Genomic DNA, 17,726 nt, shown 5'->3' on the forward strand with positions numbered 1-17,726 from the left:
ATATAATGAAGAGGATAAACACAGAAATTTCATGTTGAAAAAAAAAATCTATGGAAGTTACAAGATGAAAACTTTCCCTCTGGTTTCAGACCATTCTAAATACTGGAAGGATTTTATATATGCCTGTTGCTTGTTTTTACCTGGAAGTAAAATTAAATGTAATTAAAATACCAAAGCCAAGAATATAGGTCACATCAGAAAGGGTGTTTACTCTGTGAAGCGGAAATGAACTTTGGATCTTTTTTCTCCTTCGAACAATACAGCTGTGGTTAATTGCCCAACACTTGTACTCAGTACCAATCCCAAGTGAACCACCACCAACCATTCCCTGCCCCCACCCTCCAAACACACACACGTCCACACAGGAAAGCAGCCAAGCTTCTGTACAGACAACTTTTATTTGTAAATCCATATTTTTTAGCTTAGAGACACATATTTTGTAGAAGATTTTTTTTCTACCTTATAATATTTAGACTGGCCAAAAATCAGGGGAAATGTCCCTGGACTGTAGCCGTAGTAAAATTTTACTTAATGCTTGTGAAAGCACCTATGCACCAAATTCCTGTGATAGGCTTCAGCATGAAGTATAACCACCACATTTAGTTTCAAAGTTCAAATACCAGTTTCTTTTATAGATAAGCATGTACCTACAAAGCCGGGCAGGACAGTGATGCATCTAACGACAGAGAAAAGTCAGAAGGGCTAACATCCTCTCCTGGAGGAGAAGAAGGCCAGCTCCATCCCTGTCTGTCTTATCTCCTTAAACAGGACCAGGCCAACTGGCCTATGGGTCCTCTCCATCTCCTTACCCTGCTGGAACCTGAACATTCACCTTCTTACCCCAAAGGTCGGCCTTCTTTTCTCCGATTCTTGGAACTATTTTTAAGTTCCACCCGGTTCTTTGCTCTGCCATGAATGAACTGACTAGCTACGAAATTTTGTGTGAAAGTTACTTACTTCATTTAAGAAATACCCATTGGAGACATGGCAGTAAAATTAGGGATAAATAAAGATTTTGCTGGGCACTTGAAAAGCAAAAAATAGCCCTTACTGAAAAAAGCAGGATAAAGGTGTTGCTATATATGGTTGTGAATTTACCATTCAAATGGGGGAAGTGGAGCCCAGTTACATGTTTTAAGTTGATGAAATAGTGAAAGGAGGGGTCTCTTTCAAGATAAAAACTGAAAAAACAAATAACGTATAAGAGCAAGGAACAGACGTCGATGCCTTTTCCTTTAAATTCAGCATAGAATTTATAATCTGACATTTCCTTTAAGAACAGGAGATTACTATAACAAAGGAAAAAAATGAAATACTTGTATATCATAAATTGGTCACAAGGACACTTGTAGAAAATATCAGAAGTAGCAGTAAATGGGAAACTGCCAAAAACATAACCATCCAAGGGAGGCCAGAATGCACTTCCTCACCTGTTCACCTGGAGAGCTCCAATTCACCCTTCAAGTCCCAGCCCAAATGTCATCACCTCCAGGAAGCCAGTGGTGACACTGCCAAGCAGCACCCAAGGCCTCCTTTGTACCCCTTGCACCCTGCCCATGGCTCCATTGTAACATTTACCACCCTTTAGGGATCATTTACACTTCTGCTGCCTCCACTCTCTTTCCAGGACTGTAAGGACTGTTAACTTGTTTTTCTTTGTATTCCCAGTGTCTGGAAAAGGGGAGAGACATCTATCCACTTAATTAAGATCTACTAAAATGCTTTATATAGAGGCAATCACGTGTCTGCATGCGTTTTGAAGAATATATAAAAATCAATGAGACACTTCAACAAAGAAGTAGATATCCTTCTGCTAAATACAGATAAAAAGCTTAGACATTACATATAAAACAAACATAGGAAGATTCTGACAGGTGGAGAGGAAAGGCAGACAGGCGAGGGACCTCGGCACCCAAGGAGGGACACTGCGACGAGTTCCTCCGAGTTTGCTTTTTAGCTCATATATCTCAGACCTGGAGCTGAAGTAGTCAGTAATCTGAAAATGTCAACGAGCGCAGACGGAAAGAAGCCCTGAGAGGGCTGCTCTCTCTCTAGCCAAAGGACCAGAAGAGGAGCAGCCCAGCAAGAGAGAAAATAATAACTGTTCCACTCCAGCCACACACCACAGAAAAGACCAGGACCCCACCCATGCCAGCAAAGACTGAGTGGGAAGCCTAGACTTCCACATTTGCCAGGCTGTGAAGAGATGCCCCAAGTGTGGTGGTGTCAGAGAAGGCTGGTGGTGGTGCCAGGGTGCTGTCAGAGAAGGCTGAGGAGGGAAATGGTAATTTCATCCTCACCTGGTGATAATAAAGCTTCCCTGCCACCCCTGTCCACAGCATCAGTGGAGACCATGAGGGAGCAGTAACAAGGTGCCCTGCACATCCCCCAACTAGGGAGGCATCAACAGATGCCCAGTGGGGAGCTGAATTCCCACCCTGCCCAGTAACAACCAGGGTCCCCCTCACCCCCAGTGTCAACGGAGGCTGAGCAGGGAACCTGGACACTAGCACATCTGGAAATAATAAGGCAGTGCCCCCAATTCCCCTCCTAGGGTGACATCAGAGAAAGTTAGCTAAAACAGAAGGCTTAAATAAGATCCATAGTCCCATAACATAATACCTAAAATATCCAGGTTTCAACTGAAAATCATTCATCACACCAAGGACCAGGAAAATCTTTTTGAATGAAAAAAGACAAGAGGTGGCAACATAAAGAGGACACAGATGTTGGAATTATGTGACAAGGATTTTACAGCAGCCATGATAAAAAGGCTTCAATGAGCAATTACGGACATATTCGAAACAAATGAAAAAACAAAAAGTCTCAGCAAAGAGAGAAAAACTCGCAGCAAAGAAATAAAAGATATAAAGAAGAACCAAAATACAATAACTGAAACACAAAAATCAATGGATGGGCTCAACAGCAGAATGGATTAGACAAAGGAAAGAATCAGTGAACTTGAAGACAGAACAACAGAAATTACCCAATCTGGACAGCAGAGAAAACAGACTGGAAAAAAAAAAAGGTACAGAACCTCAGGGACCTGTGGGACTAAAACAAAAACAAAGGAAACTTTCTACATTATTAAATAATTTTCAGATGCAAATTGTATTATCTAAAGGTCTTTGTGACCCCAAGGCTGTTGAGCAATGAGTATCATATGAAGGACAAATACAAACCTTCGGTGTACTAAAATAACACCTAAATCAGACCCCGGTAGCCTAAAAGTGACTGTAGCATTAAAAGGTTCACAGGCTGGGACTAAAGGGTATAGTCCATACAGTGGAGAAATCAAGTTCTTTTATCATACCCACCAAGAAGATATTAAGTGATGATAACATGTTCCCTTCAAATCTACGAAACTTCAAAATGAATAGCTCAGCACAGTATAGCTCTGCTGCTGATGGGGTCATTTTTGTGCACACAGGAAAACATTCCCACCATCTTGATGAAAAATGCCACCTTGCATATGTTGACAAGTTCTCTGAAGTAGTACCAAGATATTTTTAACAGTCTAAAATAACCACTTTCAGAGCTATTTTCAACCTATGTTAATTACCAGTGAGCAGGAGGGGAATATTTGTCTTCTCTTCTACAAATGTAGAATGAAATTTCATAACAGGTAGATATGATCAATTCACAGATCTTCCCTCAAAGTTTAACTTGTTACAGACATTAAATCTGGAAAGGCCCAATCACAATAAAAAATTAACACAGGATTACATATTTTGGCTTTTCAGGGGGTGTACAGAAAAGACAGAAATAGGACCCCAGAAATATTTTTGCTTCCATTAATTTTTTTGATTAAAACTAAAAGAAATGAAACTCCAAGTTAAAAGGAGTCCAGAATCACTTTTAAATTCTTGTGAAGAGACTAACGTAACATGGACTATTCCAATCCTATTCATTAGTCTATTATTTGCCAGCTGCATAAAAGTTTATTAATGATAATAAGATTCAAATTATCTGGTGTCCAGACAATGTTCACAGCTACTTCTGCCCTTAAGAGAAGTAGAAGAGCAGTTTTTGGTATGGTCTGTCTTTATTCCCCAAACCTGAACAATGCACACAGCTCTTACACATTCAAACATGTGCGAGACTCAACAGGAACACTCCCCTACTGCTATGCTAAGGCCACAAGTTTCCCTGAGATGGTCGTATCACAGAGGATTCCCAGTTCTAACTCTGGTTGACAGTTTCCAAACAATGCAATAATGTGAATAGAGGACTGTATAAAATAGAAGGTTCTTTCGAAAAGATTTATGGTGTGTTTCTGGAATAAAAAAATCAGTCTTCTTGGTTAAAAATTGGCAAGTGTGTTTTCAACTTTAAAATGTCTGAAACTGGCTCTTTTCTTTCTTGATAGAAGCTGAGTCCAGTGATGAGTTCAACATCGGTAATCCGAGCTCTGTGTAACCTCAACAACTCTTCAACCCATGAGGATTCATGCTTCCCGTGCTATGAGGGTGGGACATAAAGAAGAAAAGTCACTGGAGAAGTGAGAAAAGTCCTACAAGCTCTCCATCTCCCCACTTTAATCGGCTATGACACTTTGGCTTGCAAATGGCAGATGCCACAAGATTTGTTAGACATAATCTCTGCTCTTGAGTAGCTCACCATCTAATATATACCACGCATGTTTGTTTAATTAGACATATCAAATCTGGGAAGAGGAAGGTATACCAGGAACAGACGCTCATCTATTGCATTGCTGCAAGAAATTTCAACAGTGTGGGGTTTAAAAATGTTGGAAAAGAGAAGCAACACGGAATGGTAGAAAGAATATAGGAATTAGCATGAAGAAACTTGGACTCAAGTTCTGATTCTACCATTATCCTACCAGGGTACATCTTCTAGGTACATTGTCAATTAGCATTTGATAAAATGTTTGTATTTAAGATATTGGTAAAATAGCTTTTGGAATGGTAGAGACGGAAAGGGAATTCAACACCTAACTCATGGCACTTAACATCATTTTGGTCAATGAGATGTAAGTATAAGCCTAGTGCTGCTTTCCTTTTTTCTGGGAGAGCCCAGAATTCAGACGTGACATCTAGAGAAGTAGAAGCCATCTTTAGCCCACGTGGGCCATGTGCTAAGAATAGTGGCGCAGGAAGACAAGAAAGATCTGGGTCCCTAATGGTGCTGCTGTCCCAGTGCACCATCCCAAGACCATCTCCCTCTGGACTTTCTGTTACATGAGGATCCCCTTAAATGCTCAAGTCACTGTAACTGGGTTGTCTGTTATTTGCTGCAGAATACAACACTAACCGATACTTTTATTGACAATTTAATCTCTCAAGGAAGAGAAAGCAATGAAGAAGGGAATACTTGGTATGTGTCCAATAGTGTCCACCATATTGACCAGTTAGCAGAGTTAGATGCCCAACAGGCATCCAAAGAGTTAAAATCCTGCTATTCTGTATTTAATTCTAAAAAAGAAGGAAAAAATAACTTAAGGAGAAATGTGCTCTATGAGGACTGGTCAACTAATACTGAAAGCTTATCAGAGAAACAATTAGAGAGAGACATATCTTCATTAATTTTATGAATGATACACAGAAAGACTACGAGATCAGGGATGGCAATTGGGTCACCGTATCCACTCCTGGGCCCACAGCAGAGACCACTGTCTGTTCTGTTCACTGCTGGGCCTCGGTATCTAGAGTACCTGGCAACAAGTATGTATTAAAGGAATGAATGGCTGGATCAAAGGAGGGATAAATGAATGAATGATGGGATGAATGAATGAATGATCACAGCCCTTTTTCCTGCCAAGCTCAGACTGGATGGGCCTCAAGATCCTTTGACCACAAGACTCCAGGTATGCACCGCCCACCCACTGAGGCTGGTGAGAAGCCAAACCTATTCACCAGCTTAGGTCTAGACTTACTTTGTGTAACTTCAATGGACAAAAAAAAAAAAACAACTAGAAGTCTTGAAAGGAAAACATTTTGGCTCACCATAAAGAAAAACTTAAAAATTGCTAAAGTTTTAGTGCAATCTTGACATTCAAAGACTACAGTTCAGATGTTTTAAATTCTGAGCAAATAAGATAACATGAAACAACTATTTCTAAACACTGGAATGACAACAGAATAAGAAAATTACGGAAAAACATGATTTTTATAATAAAGTGACACATAGAAAATTAATTTGAAATGTTGCCTAACCACAACTTTAAGACTAATTTATAACTTGTGGAATTATAAACCCAGTTTTGAAACAACAGTGAATTCACACTTCAAATAAACCTAGAGTTTAGTGGTTAAGCTACACAAAAGCACTAAGTTTTTACAATTTGATCTGATTTTTAGTGTTTTTAAAAGACAAGGGTATTCTTTGAAGATATGTCATCTGAGAAGATCAAATTTAAAACCATCCTGTAATTTCAAAGTACATATATATTCAAGTTATGGGGTTGCTCCCACAGTAATGGTAGATGTAAGACATACACAAATATACTTATATTTATATATTCAATGTTTAAAGTAAATTAACGCAGGCTACTTACCACACAGCTCTCACTGTTATCAGTCCTGTGAGGCAAAATGAAAGCTGAGGCATCTAAATTTTCACACTGTGGGAGAGCCCGCGATGGATTGTTACAACTTGTTAGCACAATAAAGAAGTGAGTTGGAATCAGAACTTCTTGATTATGGATGAGTCTGCTGTTCCTGTAAAATACAGCAAGACTCACTTTAAGAAAGAAATAACTATCTTCCTTTTAATGAATATTTCAGTAAAGCATATTTTTAATACATCTAAAAATAAAATTCAAAGAATTAAATGTACTATAAGAAATTAGTAATCATAATACCTCAACATATTCTGCCAGATTGAGAGCAAGAATTAGAAGACAGATAAACATGATCCAAATAGTTTTTATTTTCTATAGAAATTTATTGAAGTTGGGAATTGTTTTTTAATCCTACCTTGAGACACTGAAAAGAAAATATCATTTCTGAATACCTACAACCAAGATTCTAAAGCACGACTGATAGTCTTTTAAACTCTCTGCAGTTATCGGCAGAGAGTAGACAGAGAGAGAACTGGTTTGGGACTTTTTTACTCCAGCTCCTTCAGAGAAGCCATGTTGCTGTGAACTCTCCTTTGTTTTAACTGGATTTCCCTTCCTATCCCAATAACTTTATTTTCTTTTTAATTGCAGCATATTCTCAAAGATGTCCCAAGCACTTTTACACCATTTTAATTCTCCTGTTTCCTTTGGTCTCAAAGCTAGGTTCATTGGTTGGTTTTTTCAACATCTTTCAAAGTTTAAGGTGGTGGGATCACTGTCTTCAAATATAATTTTATGTGTACCATAACACGTAAAACAGAGAACTCTGGTTGAAGCTGTGAATGGGAAAGGTACAAAGTTCTCTACCCCATTCTGCTGTGACCCAGGAGGCAGCTACGGGGAACCCTCATGCCTCAAGAGATATAGTAAAAAAATTGACACTTTACCAACAAATGTGATCACTGATATATGTGTATAAGCCGTAACCCCTAAGTCAGCCTGGGAGAGTCATTCTCACAAAGGGGCTGAATCTCAGGGGAGGTTTCGGTCTCTTTTTTAAGTAGCCTTAATAGCAAAAGTTCTTCAAAAAATCTTTAGTTATTGTTTTAATAAAGATCACCCAGTTTCTAAAATGTTTTCCCCCTCTCCTTTATAAAAACAGCATCACTGATGGTTTTCTCAAGATGGTCGCTCCAGCCAGAGTTGGGTAAAAGCTGTGACATTTCCCCAAGACCTACAGCTGGGCACAACAGCTTATACTCCTGTTGATTCCTTGACTCAGGATGCCCCTGGCCACATCATATGGTTCTTCAGCTTCTCACTGGCAGTATGTTTATTAAAACAGGATCTTAACAATTAGCCACACATAGAGTTATTTTCTTAACATGTGGCCAAGTTCAGTATTTAATCTAAGCTCAAGAATTACTCATCTGAGCAGAGTGGGGGAGAAACTCTACTTCTTTTACCTAAAAAATATTTTATGAACACTGAGCAAAACATCAAAATTAACCAGATGTTTCAAGGGGCTTCCAGTGTAATCAGAAATATCACCTATGTTAACACCAATAGGATCAGATAGAAAAGGTTCTGCTGACTCAACTGGAGAGTAATCCCACTTGATAGCTGTTTTTAAGAGGAAAGGAAGTGCGTTCTTACTGCTTCAGAGTCTCCGAGGAATCAAAACGTCCATCGTAGTCATGGTCAAACACGGGACCGCTGACAACATTGACGCCACTTCTTTCTTTGGCGTACCTTGGCAGTAGAGTGTCATGAAAGTAGCGCCATATAACTGAAATAAGGAGGAAGACAGTGCAGTTTCAGAAGAACAAGGTGCCATGCTGTCGTGTGAAATAAATCAACACCATGATTCAAAATTAGCATTTGTAGTAATTAGAGATGAACTCAAGTTAGGCTTCGGTCTTAGTGTGAGGCCAAAAATCCGTTGTTCGGCTCTGGCCTTTGGAAGGACTAACGGGCAAATATTGAATTCAACTCTATTTCAGGCCTCCCTGAGCAGGTACATCATCATGGATTTGTGATCACATTTCTTCATTCAGCATAAAAAAATCATGAACACAAGCAAGGCGGGTTATTCAGATTCATTGTTAATTTCTGAATATTCCCTTTGAAATAGTCACAAGCATTCTAGATAAAAAGTAGAGTAAAAATCGCCTTGTATGCTGTATATTTTGAAATTCTATGTCACTTGAAGTGTAAATGTATATTTATTCTTGTAAGAGCCAAATGCTGCAATAATTAATAATGACATAAAATCTATTCATTTTAAGATCAAAAATAATTATCAAGAACTTCCAAATAGTTAAATACAGAAACGGACTGAAATTAATATAAGCGCTAGTAGACTGTATTAGCTAGATAACTTAGGAATAACATTACGTACTTTTTCCACCAAAAGTGTTTATAAACATTTAAATACAAAGCAGAATAATAGATATTGGAATACATCGCAATTCAATGCTTGCAGAATTTTCTGTGTACTGGTATTCTCAAAGTTAAACAAATCTATAAGAATGCATTTAATATTTAGTCATTTAATTTAAAGCATCAGTCTTATTACATATAAATTACACCTATAATGTACAGAAAATCATTAAAATTATGAGATATAGGGTTAAAATGTTTTACCTTGAAAACTCTGGTACATTGGCACTATATTAGTAGTAAGCAATGCTTCAGAATATATTTTACTGGAACCTTTATTTAGTTCTACAAAGAAAATAGAGAAAACAACTATTTCATTCTTCACAAATAACATTAGAAATTATAATCTCTCATGGGGGGCACTTTAAAAAATTAGCTGAGTATCATCTTAAACCTGTAAAACTTTCCCAGGTACTGGTCAAGTAAAAATGCAATGTGTTTGGTCAAGTCCCTTAAAAAAAACAAAATATTTAGATCTTTTATTCTTCAAGGTGAATTTATGAAAGAAACAAAAACTATAATAAGAAAGGTCCAAAATTAAATATATTCAAATTTTCCCTTATCAGCCTTATTTCAACTAAAGCATATTGTGTGGACAATCTTCTTTCCTTATACTATTTCACAGTGAAAAGAAAAAAGAGAAAATCTGGCTTCAGAACAATACCTACTACCCAGCAAAAACGTCACAGGGTGTCCGCCTCGAAAGGCTGCACAAGACTTCTTTGTATGGATTTCCGGCTTGGAACTGGTCTGCTTTTATAAAGCAATAGCCAAGTTCTGACTTCAGACACTCACTCTGGGGACTGGACTCGGGTTTTTGAGCACCTGGAGCCTTTGGATTTTTGCCTTTTAAGGCCAGCCTCAAAATGTCTTCTTATTAACATACACATTTGCCACTTGAAAAACTAGAACACTTAACTGGGGAAAAAAAGCCATTCCCTAGGGGCTCTGCCTCGGTGAAAGGGCAAGCGCATCAGTCTCTACTTTTACCTAACTCTCCGACAAATTACACTTTTCTTTTTAAATAACAAAATGATATCTCCTTCCTAAGAACCCTGCTGCATCCTTCTGACCTCCCTGAGTTTGCCCAAATTCTGTTTCAAAGAAATGCAGCAAGTGAAGAATGTCCTATCTACAGTGTCTGCACTGAATCAACCACCCTCCAAACAAAAGTAAAAAGTTTCCTAAAACTCAAGTTTTAAGCACTTTAAAACTTTCCCTAATAGTTATATTTCTCATTGACAATTTTCACCAATAAATAAACAAGACAATGTACACTGCCTCCATAAGAAAGAAAAGGAAGAGAAAGGAGGGAGAGGGACGGTCGGGGGGAAGAAACTTACGTGGCGGGGCGAGGAACCCATAGCTCAGTTGAGCGTTATTTTTATAAAATGAACATTTATGGACAGGACTAAGAGAAATTCGAAGATCCTGATAGAGACAGTCGGAAAAGTCTTCTGTGGAGAAGCGGTCCTGAAGAACAAAACGAAAAGAACCGTCAGGTATGAGGCCTACAGAAGAAAAGGAGACGATAAATAGTGAAAGGTGAACCACATCGAAAACTGACGGAGCTCTGGTTGTCTGTTCACATCCTGCACCATTTTCCATTTTTCTAGTGGTGTAATCATCTTTTTTCCAACTGGAGTGCAAAAACTCTTTACAATATTAAGGATGTTAATCATTTGTCATATACGTGCAAATATTTTCCTATTAAGTTGTACTAATTTTGTTTATCATGTTCTTGATTACTCAATTTCAAATTTTTATATAGTAAATTGCTGATTTTTAGAGATCTGAGCCTATCTTCCATACTCGACTACACAGACTAAAGTTGGTAGGGGGGTGGGAGTCACTGAATAACAATGCAATAGGAAAACCTCGGGAGTAGTGATGACTGTGAATTTATGCAGTGTTGATTATATAAGAAAACTGAAAATTCAAACAGAATCAAAGAACACCATAATTAAGGTATTAAACAACAATAAATAGGATGAGGACCTATAAAACATTGTGCAGACTGCTGTATATACAAAGTCAAGTAAGAAGTGTTTCAAATGTTTGAAGATAGTCTTCAAAAATTTTAAAAAATCAAGTTTAAGGTAGAAACTTTATGTAAATGTGTATGATATATATATATTTTTTAAACACAGAAACTACATATATACACACATATCTCTATCTCTTTATTTAGCAATCTCGGTGAGTATTAACAATAGCTTTATTTTTTAAATACAACTCAACTAAGCACTCTGGAATCCCCTTTCCACCCCCCAAGGGCATCCAAGAGCTTGCCAGATACTTTCAGTTTCTGAAAATCTGGTTGGTCTAATTTAAAACTTCAATTCCAGGTCAGGTGTAAATCTCATCTCCTCCCCCTATTCTCTCTTCCCAGGTCTATTTCCTTCACCATTTTTCTTTCCACCATGGCACCCAGGGGGTGGGGGTGGGGGAATGGTGGTCTTATTCTGGGATATTTTCCCCACTCCTTTCAAGGCCTAGCTCCTCTGGTCTGGGAGACGGACAGGATCCCCAGCCTCTCCCCAGTTGGGTCTGGGGGGTCTTCCCATAGATGGCATATGCAGTGGCATTACTGAGTTTAATGGCCTTCCTTCTCCATCACTGGGGAGCCCCTGAGACTTGGGCAGCTGAGGGAAATCCTTGTGCTCACACAGCTATGTATTTAGAGATGAATAATTGTGACTGATTTAAAACTGATTTCAAGAAATTAGAATCATAAAATATTAAAACCAAAAAAAAAAAAAAAAGCAAAGGAGAATTCTTGACTGCACACCCCTCATTTCACAGGGGAAGAAAGGTGCTCTGAGTCTCAAAGTCATGCAGCTAGTTAGGGGCAGAGCTGGAACTTAATTTTCCTGACTCCTGGTTTAGAGATCTTCTATTTTGGGAACTGATTATAGAGCCAAGATTAACCGGGAGAAACTACTCTTTTCCATGTTTTGCTTAATGATAATTTGAACAACCACCCATAGCTAAAGAGGTGACAAATACTTGCATTTCTGTTGACAGTATAGGACGTCCAAAGGGGCATCAGGATGTCCTCGCTGTAACCACTCACAAACTGGTGCTGGTAGAGAAGACAGATGGTGCTGTTCTGGAGAACTCTGGGCCTTCCATAGGGTAGAGTGCCACGCTTAATAATCTCCTCTTAGGTTGTATCGGGAAAATAAAACCACCATTTAAACGTACTTAGTGTGCATTATATAATAATATATAATGATACACTCCTCTAATTCTTTCCTCTACTTAACCCTATTGAAAAATTATTATTTGTTTATTGACGTCATAATAGTTTACAACATCGTGAGATTTCAGTTGTAAATTATTATTTGTCAGTCACCATATAAATGCGCCCCTTCACCCCTTGTACCCACCCCTCCTCCCCCTTCCCCCTGGTAACCACCAAACTGTTCTCTCTGTCCGTGTGTGAGTTTATCTTCCACATGTGAGTGAAGTTATACAGCGTCTGTCTTTCTCGGGCTTATTTCACTTAACATAATTATTTTTAACTGTAAAAAAATCTAATTACAAAGAGCAGAACCATAAACAATTAAGAAAACAAAAGGGATTCAGTGCAGTTTTTACCTATGAAGATTCTGAAAGACCCACGCAACATCAAGATGTCACAAGAAGACACTACATGAAATTGCTAGAAATTTCGGCACTTAGGACATAAATTATATTACCAAAATTCTTTCACATTATTTTAATTACTTGTTCTTCAGGATACACTCCAGAAGGAAAATTTTCTGGATGATGTGTGTACTTGGAAAGCAAAATTTAAGAACTGAAATTATGAGACTAAACTGAATGAAACAGTAATAGTATATTCTGTTTATTGTCCTTTGCCCAAGTGTCAAGTGCTTTGTAGAGTTCTTTGTTTACAGCATCTGATTTAATTCTTATAGATCCCTATGAATTAAGGTTACACACTCATTTTACAGATGAGAAAACAGCAGCTTAGAGGGAGTAATGCTTTTTCCATGGACACATAGTTCCTAAGGTCATATCCAAACCTAGATCTATTCAATTCCAGAAGTGTCATTCTTCAGCAAAACACTTTGCTACCTTGGGATCATCAGAGATTTCTCTAATGCAAACATTTACATAAATTTTATATAGACAAGTTTAAATCAGGAATAGTGCAGAATTCACCTTTTTATTCCAGCAGGAAACAACTCTGAGCCCAGTAACTTAAGGATCAGAGACCATATCAAAGTGACGCTGGACAGTGAAGCCACAACCAACTAATTTCATCAGGTAGCTGCATATTCTTTATTTTTATTTAAAAGTTATGAAGAAATAACTTTATATGAATAATTTATACTCTCTTGTAATTAACTAGGAACCAAATGAAATAGAGATTTAATAGGTATTTTAAATGGAAATCTGAGGATCTATTATAAACCTATAAAAACACTTCCACTATGTTCATAAAAAGTGATTCAGCTTCCATTAAATATATTACATGCTGTTTCCACTGCAAATGTCCCTTTCCTTACGACAAACAGTCTAGACTGTCAAGCAAAGAAATCTCTATGTTTCATCAGGTGGTCCTCCATTACTCCCTTTATTTTATTGGTTTTTCTGAAGTAATGCCCCCAAACCAATTCTCTGTCTCACACCGTTCAGAAAAATCCTGCTCCCACATTTCAAGTTCAAGAGTAAACACGCCTTACCTTCTGCCATGGTCAGATTCCACAGTGTCTGAAAATCCACAGCTGGCAAAATCTAAAAAAGTTAATAACACTATTTCTAAGGATTAAAAGACATGTTTTAATTTTGTAACAGACAACTTCCATAGCTTAATCATTCCATCATAGAACAAAGATAACATTTTAAACCATCTTGTACAAGTGAAAGTTATTTTTTTAATGAAGATAAAAGGATAGGAATGACGGTTACAAAAAGACAAAATTGTTAGCATAGCACAATATTAACTGAAAAATAATATAATTGCTGCTTTATAAATTCTTATCTCTACTCTTAGTCTTTCTACAAGCCTAAAACAAAATGAAAAGCATCAAATCAGCTACTCTCCAAATTTCTATCTTTATGGATGCGATCAATTTTGTTTATAACTTGTCACATATTTTTATCTTGGTACAACAACTATATATTAAAATAGGGGTAAAAAAGGAACAGTGCCATATATCCATTTCATACCAAAAAATGATATTTTCCCCCTAAATTTAAAATAGGTCGGGATGTATTCTACAGAAGGAATATTGTGATTGGTTCATAATCAAGACCTCACTGATAGGATATGACACAGATTCCAGGATTCCAGATGCTCAAGGACTCAGCTAGACTTCTCTCAACGTGCACCCAAGTCAAGTCACAGCACCAAAGGATAAAAATAGAGGTGAAAATGCAAAAACTAGGAAGAGGAATAATAAATAATACAAGGTCTGCATGTGTCACTAGAAATACAAATAAATATGTTTACTTCCACTTATAAGTTTCAATTTGATCATTAAGTATTTTTACAGCACATGCTCCAGAGAGGGTGCTATAAAGTCACACACAGAGGGCTAAATTTCTCAGCAATACTTACCGAGGGATCGCACGAGCAGCCAAGGTTATCTCTGGGGGTTCTTGTGAAGGGGCACTGTACCAGGGAGCCGACTTCTTTGGGATGCTTTGGGGTATAAACAGGATTCTTTAGAAGGTGGTTAAGACTTCCATGAGTTCCATTATTGGAAGCTGGTCTCAAATTCAGTAAATCTGCATAATTCCAAGAATGGTAAAGAGTCACTTAGAAGTTTCAAAACCAAATAAATAAAAATCATAGTACAAGTCAAACCATTTTTTTAAAACCAAATCTATGCAAGTCCTTTACTCTTTACCTAAGATAAAATTATGAAACTTCCTTAGATTTTAGAGCATTTATGACTACACTATTCTCATTGGAAATACTGATATGTATACCGTACTTTTCTATAAAAATTTCTGAATTTTCATGTGTATAAAAACTATAGTGTCACCTGCTGAATGCTTATGAAATGCCAATCACTGTGCTAAAATAATATGTCTTTCTTACTTAATCCTCAAGACAATTTAATAAGTTATTGTCAGTATTTGGTCGATGAGTAATCAGAGTGCTTTGCTCAAGGTCTCAGAGCTACTAATGTAGTCAAAACCAGCTGGGATTCAAAATTAGCTCTGAGTCTAGGACTCCTGCTCTTAATAATAATAATAGCAAACACTTATATAGTAAAGCATTTACTATGCCAGGCCCTGTTCCAAGTGCTTTAGGATATATTAACTCATTTAAGTACACAGGCTCCCACTAAAAGAATTCAATTTAGGACATATTTAAGGTTTTGCAAATGCCCAGTATCATTATCCAAAAAGGAAGTGATATTTAAAATGCAATACCCAACCATAAAAACACTAATTAGGAAGGGATAGAGTAAACCAAGAATAATCTAATGGCCCTCCTCCACTTCTATAAGCTTGACATTGCCATCCATTCAATGATTACTGTTACCAGTGGTTCTGCCTGGTTTGTCCACCTTTCACAGCCTCCAGGCTCATTTCTCTGGCCCCCAGCCCTGATCTGACTCAACTGTCACGTAATTAAGCCCAGGGCCTGGCAAAGTGCTAGGCGCTAGGGATGGACACACGGCCCTGCCCTTCCACTAGCGGGCAGCCTAGGAGAAGAAACAGGTTAGTAATTAGACGGTATGTTCTGCACATTTTTCCAACGACTCTGGGTCAGGAGGAAGAAAGGTGGAAATGAGAGGGTCTGTCTGGCCTCGTCATCATCTCCCACTGTGTGACCTACTTGTGATAATCCTACTCCAGCTCTGTTTTCAGAAGGGATGAAAGCTGCCTGTTCACACTTACCGCACATTAAGTTATAGACTTCGATATTTTCAAAGGAGTCCACTTTAGTGCCATGCTTAAATCCAGGTCCATAGCCAATGAAGAGGGCCTAGATTGGCCAGAAAAGTAACTGCTTATCAATTCGTTTCAGTCATGTATGTAATTGGTCAAAAACTATTTTGTGTTATCCATACTGTACATATATAAAGTGGCTATGTTAAGATAAGGGGAAAAATACTATGCCCAAGGGACTTTGTAGGATATCATTTTAACCCCCATTGCACATTTAATCTAAGGACATGTAGGGTATTTCTCTCAGCTTTACTACAATTCTGACTTGCCAGTCAGAACAGAATGGATGATGAAATCCTTTTTCATCTATGAAATGGGACATCAACCTCACCCTGCCCACCTTACACAGTGCTGTAGGGATCAAATTAGATGATTACTGTGAGTATATTTAAATAATTTTAAAGTACTAGGTAAGTGTAAGGTCTTATCTTCACTTAGCACATAAGTATGATATCTTTTCACCTATTAAATCACTGGCTTTCATTTACTATGGAGCAATAATCTCAATGGAGCATAACATACACGAAAAATTATTAGAAATTTAGTAGGAGGTATAAGTCACATGTTCATGAAATGTGAATATAAAACTTTAACAAAATTCTATTAATTTAATGTCCAAAGAAAGATAGCTATATGAAAGTATAAGCTTCATTAATTCTTATGCAAGACATATAATCACAATCTGTGTTTTTAAGTCTAAAACTTCACATACCAGTTTTTCTTCAGATATAAACTATCATTTTTTTAAAGAGTAAAATAGATTTACTCACTTGCATATTTGAAACTAAGTTGTCAGAGCCATGAAATCCACCTCCACAAGGTTTCTTTCCTGAAGGATTCCTAATTTTTACATAATGTGAATTATAAGTCCATTCAGCAAAATAGATAACCATAGTATTATTTTCATTAATAAAGAATAAGGAAGTATTTTGTTAAACAAAGCAAAAACGGTAAATAAAACCACCTGGCTTTGAAAAGCATGAAGGGGCCACCTTTACCTTTTATTCTGTAGACAAATCAACCAGAAGCAACATGGTACAAAGGAGAAAAACCACCAGCCTTCAGACAGCCTGGTTCTGAACCCTGACTGTGCTATTTACTAGCTGTGACTTTGGCAATTTATCTTCTCTAGGTTTCAATTTTGTCATGTTGGGTTGTTTGTAAAAATTAAACAGTTTAACCTAAAGAAATGCTTGGAACACAGGAGATGTTCACTAAATATTAGTTCTCCCAGGAGGGGGAAGACCATCCCTTCTTTCCTCTTCTCTTCCAAACACTAAAAGCTCAGCTCTCTAATAAAGCAGAGAGTGCCACTCTGTTGACTGAATTCTGGTTCACGGCTTAGGTCGTGCTTGATGGGGTAGTCATCATCCCCGGCTTCCTGGCAACCATCAGAAAGAGTTAACGATAAAGTTTCCCCACCCCCCCAAAGCCCCAGTAGACAGTTGTATGTCAGAGCTGCACATCCTTCTAGTTGCTGCATGTGGGACGAGGCGTCAGCATGGCCGGAGAAGTGGTGGGTCGGTGCGCGCCCGGGATCCGAACCTGGGCCACCAGTAGCGGAGCGCATGCACTCAACCGCTAAGCCATGGGGTCGGCCCCAATGATAAAGTTTTGAGATGTTAACACTATTAACCACCCAAATAATTTGCCGAACACACCAATAAACTGACGTGTATTGATGGATTAGTATAACAAGAATGAAAAAACAACTCTGTATAATGATGAAGGTAATTGCTCATTACTATAAAGTAAAGAGCTGTTGACACTTATTTGTGGACTTGGAAGGTATTCGGCATAACTGTAACATGCAGAAAAGATACAGTGACAACTGGTAACA

The 17,726-nt window shown here is 37.8% G+C and overlaps 1 protein-coding gene across 1 annotated transcript in view; it reads right to left on the reverse strand.

Annotated features, from left to right (window-relative positions):
• Positions 1-388: 388 nt before the first annotated feature.
• The window catches only part of ENPP1 (ectonucleotide pyrophosphatase/phosphodiesterase 1), a 65,357-nt gene continuing 48,019 nt past the window's right edge, over positions 389-17,726 (reverse strand). Inside the window, exons 16-25 of the mRNA XM_058566260.1 lie at positions 16,657-16,726; positions 15,836-15,923; positions 14,541-14,710; positions 13,663-13,714; positions 11,979-12,130; positions 10,309-10,438; positions 9,170-9,250; positions 8,180-8,312; positions 6,518-6,680; positions 389-4,461 (exon numbers count right to left, since the gene is read on the reverse strand). Of these exons, the coding sequence (XP_058422243.1) occupies positions 4,291-4,461; positions 6,518-6,680; positions 8,180-8,312; positions 9,170-9,250; positions 10,309-10,438; positions 11,979-12,130; positions 13,663-13,714; positions 14,541-14,710; positions 15,836-15,923; positions 16,657-16,726 (1,210 nt within the window). The 3' untranslated portion in view covers positions 389-4,290. The remainder of the gene's footprint in view (positions 4,462-6,517; positions 6,681-8,179; positions 8,313-9,169; positions 9,251-10,308; positions 10,439-11,978; positions 12,131-13,662; positions 13,715-14,540; positions 14,711-15,835; positions 15,924-16,656; positions 16,727-17,726) is intronic.

This window comes from Diceros bicornis, chromosome 23 (genome assembly GCF_020826845.1).
Source record: "Diceros bicornis minor isolate mBicDic1 chromosome 23, mDicBic1.mat.cur, whole genome shotgun sequence".
Lineage (NCBI taxonomy): Eukaryota > Metazoa > Chordata > Mammalia > Perissodactyla > Rhinocerotidae > Diceros > Diceros bicornis.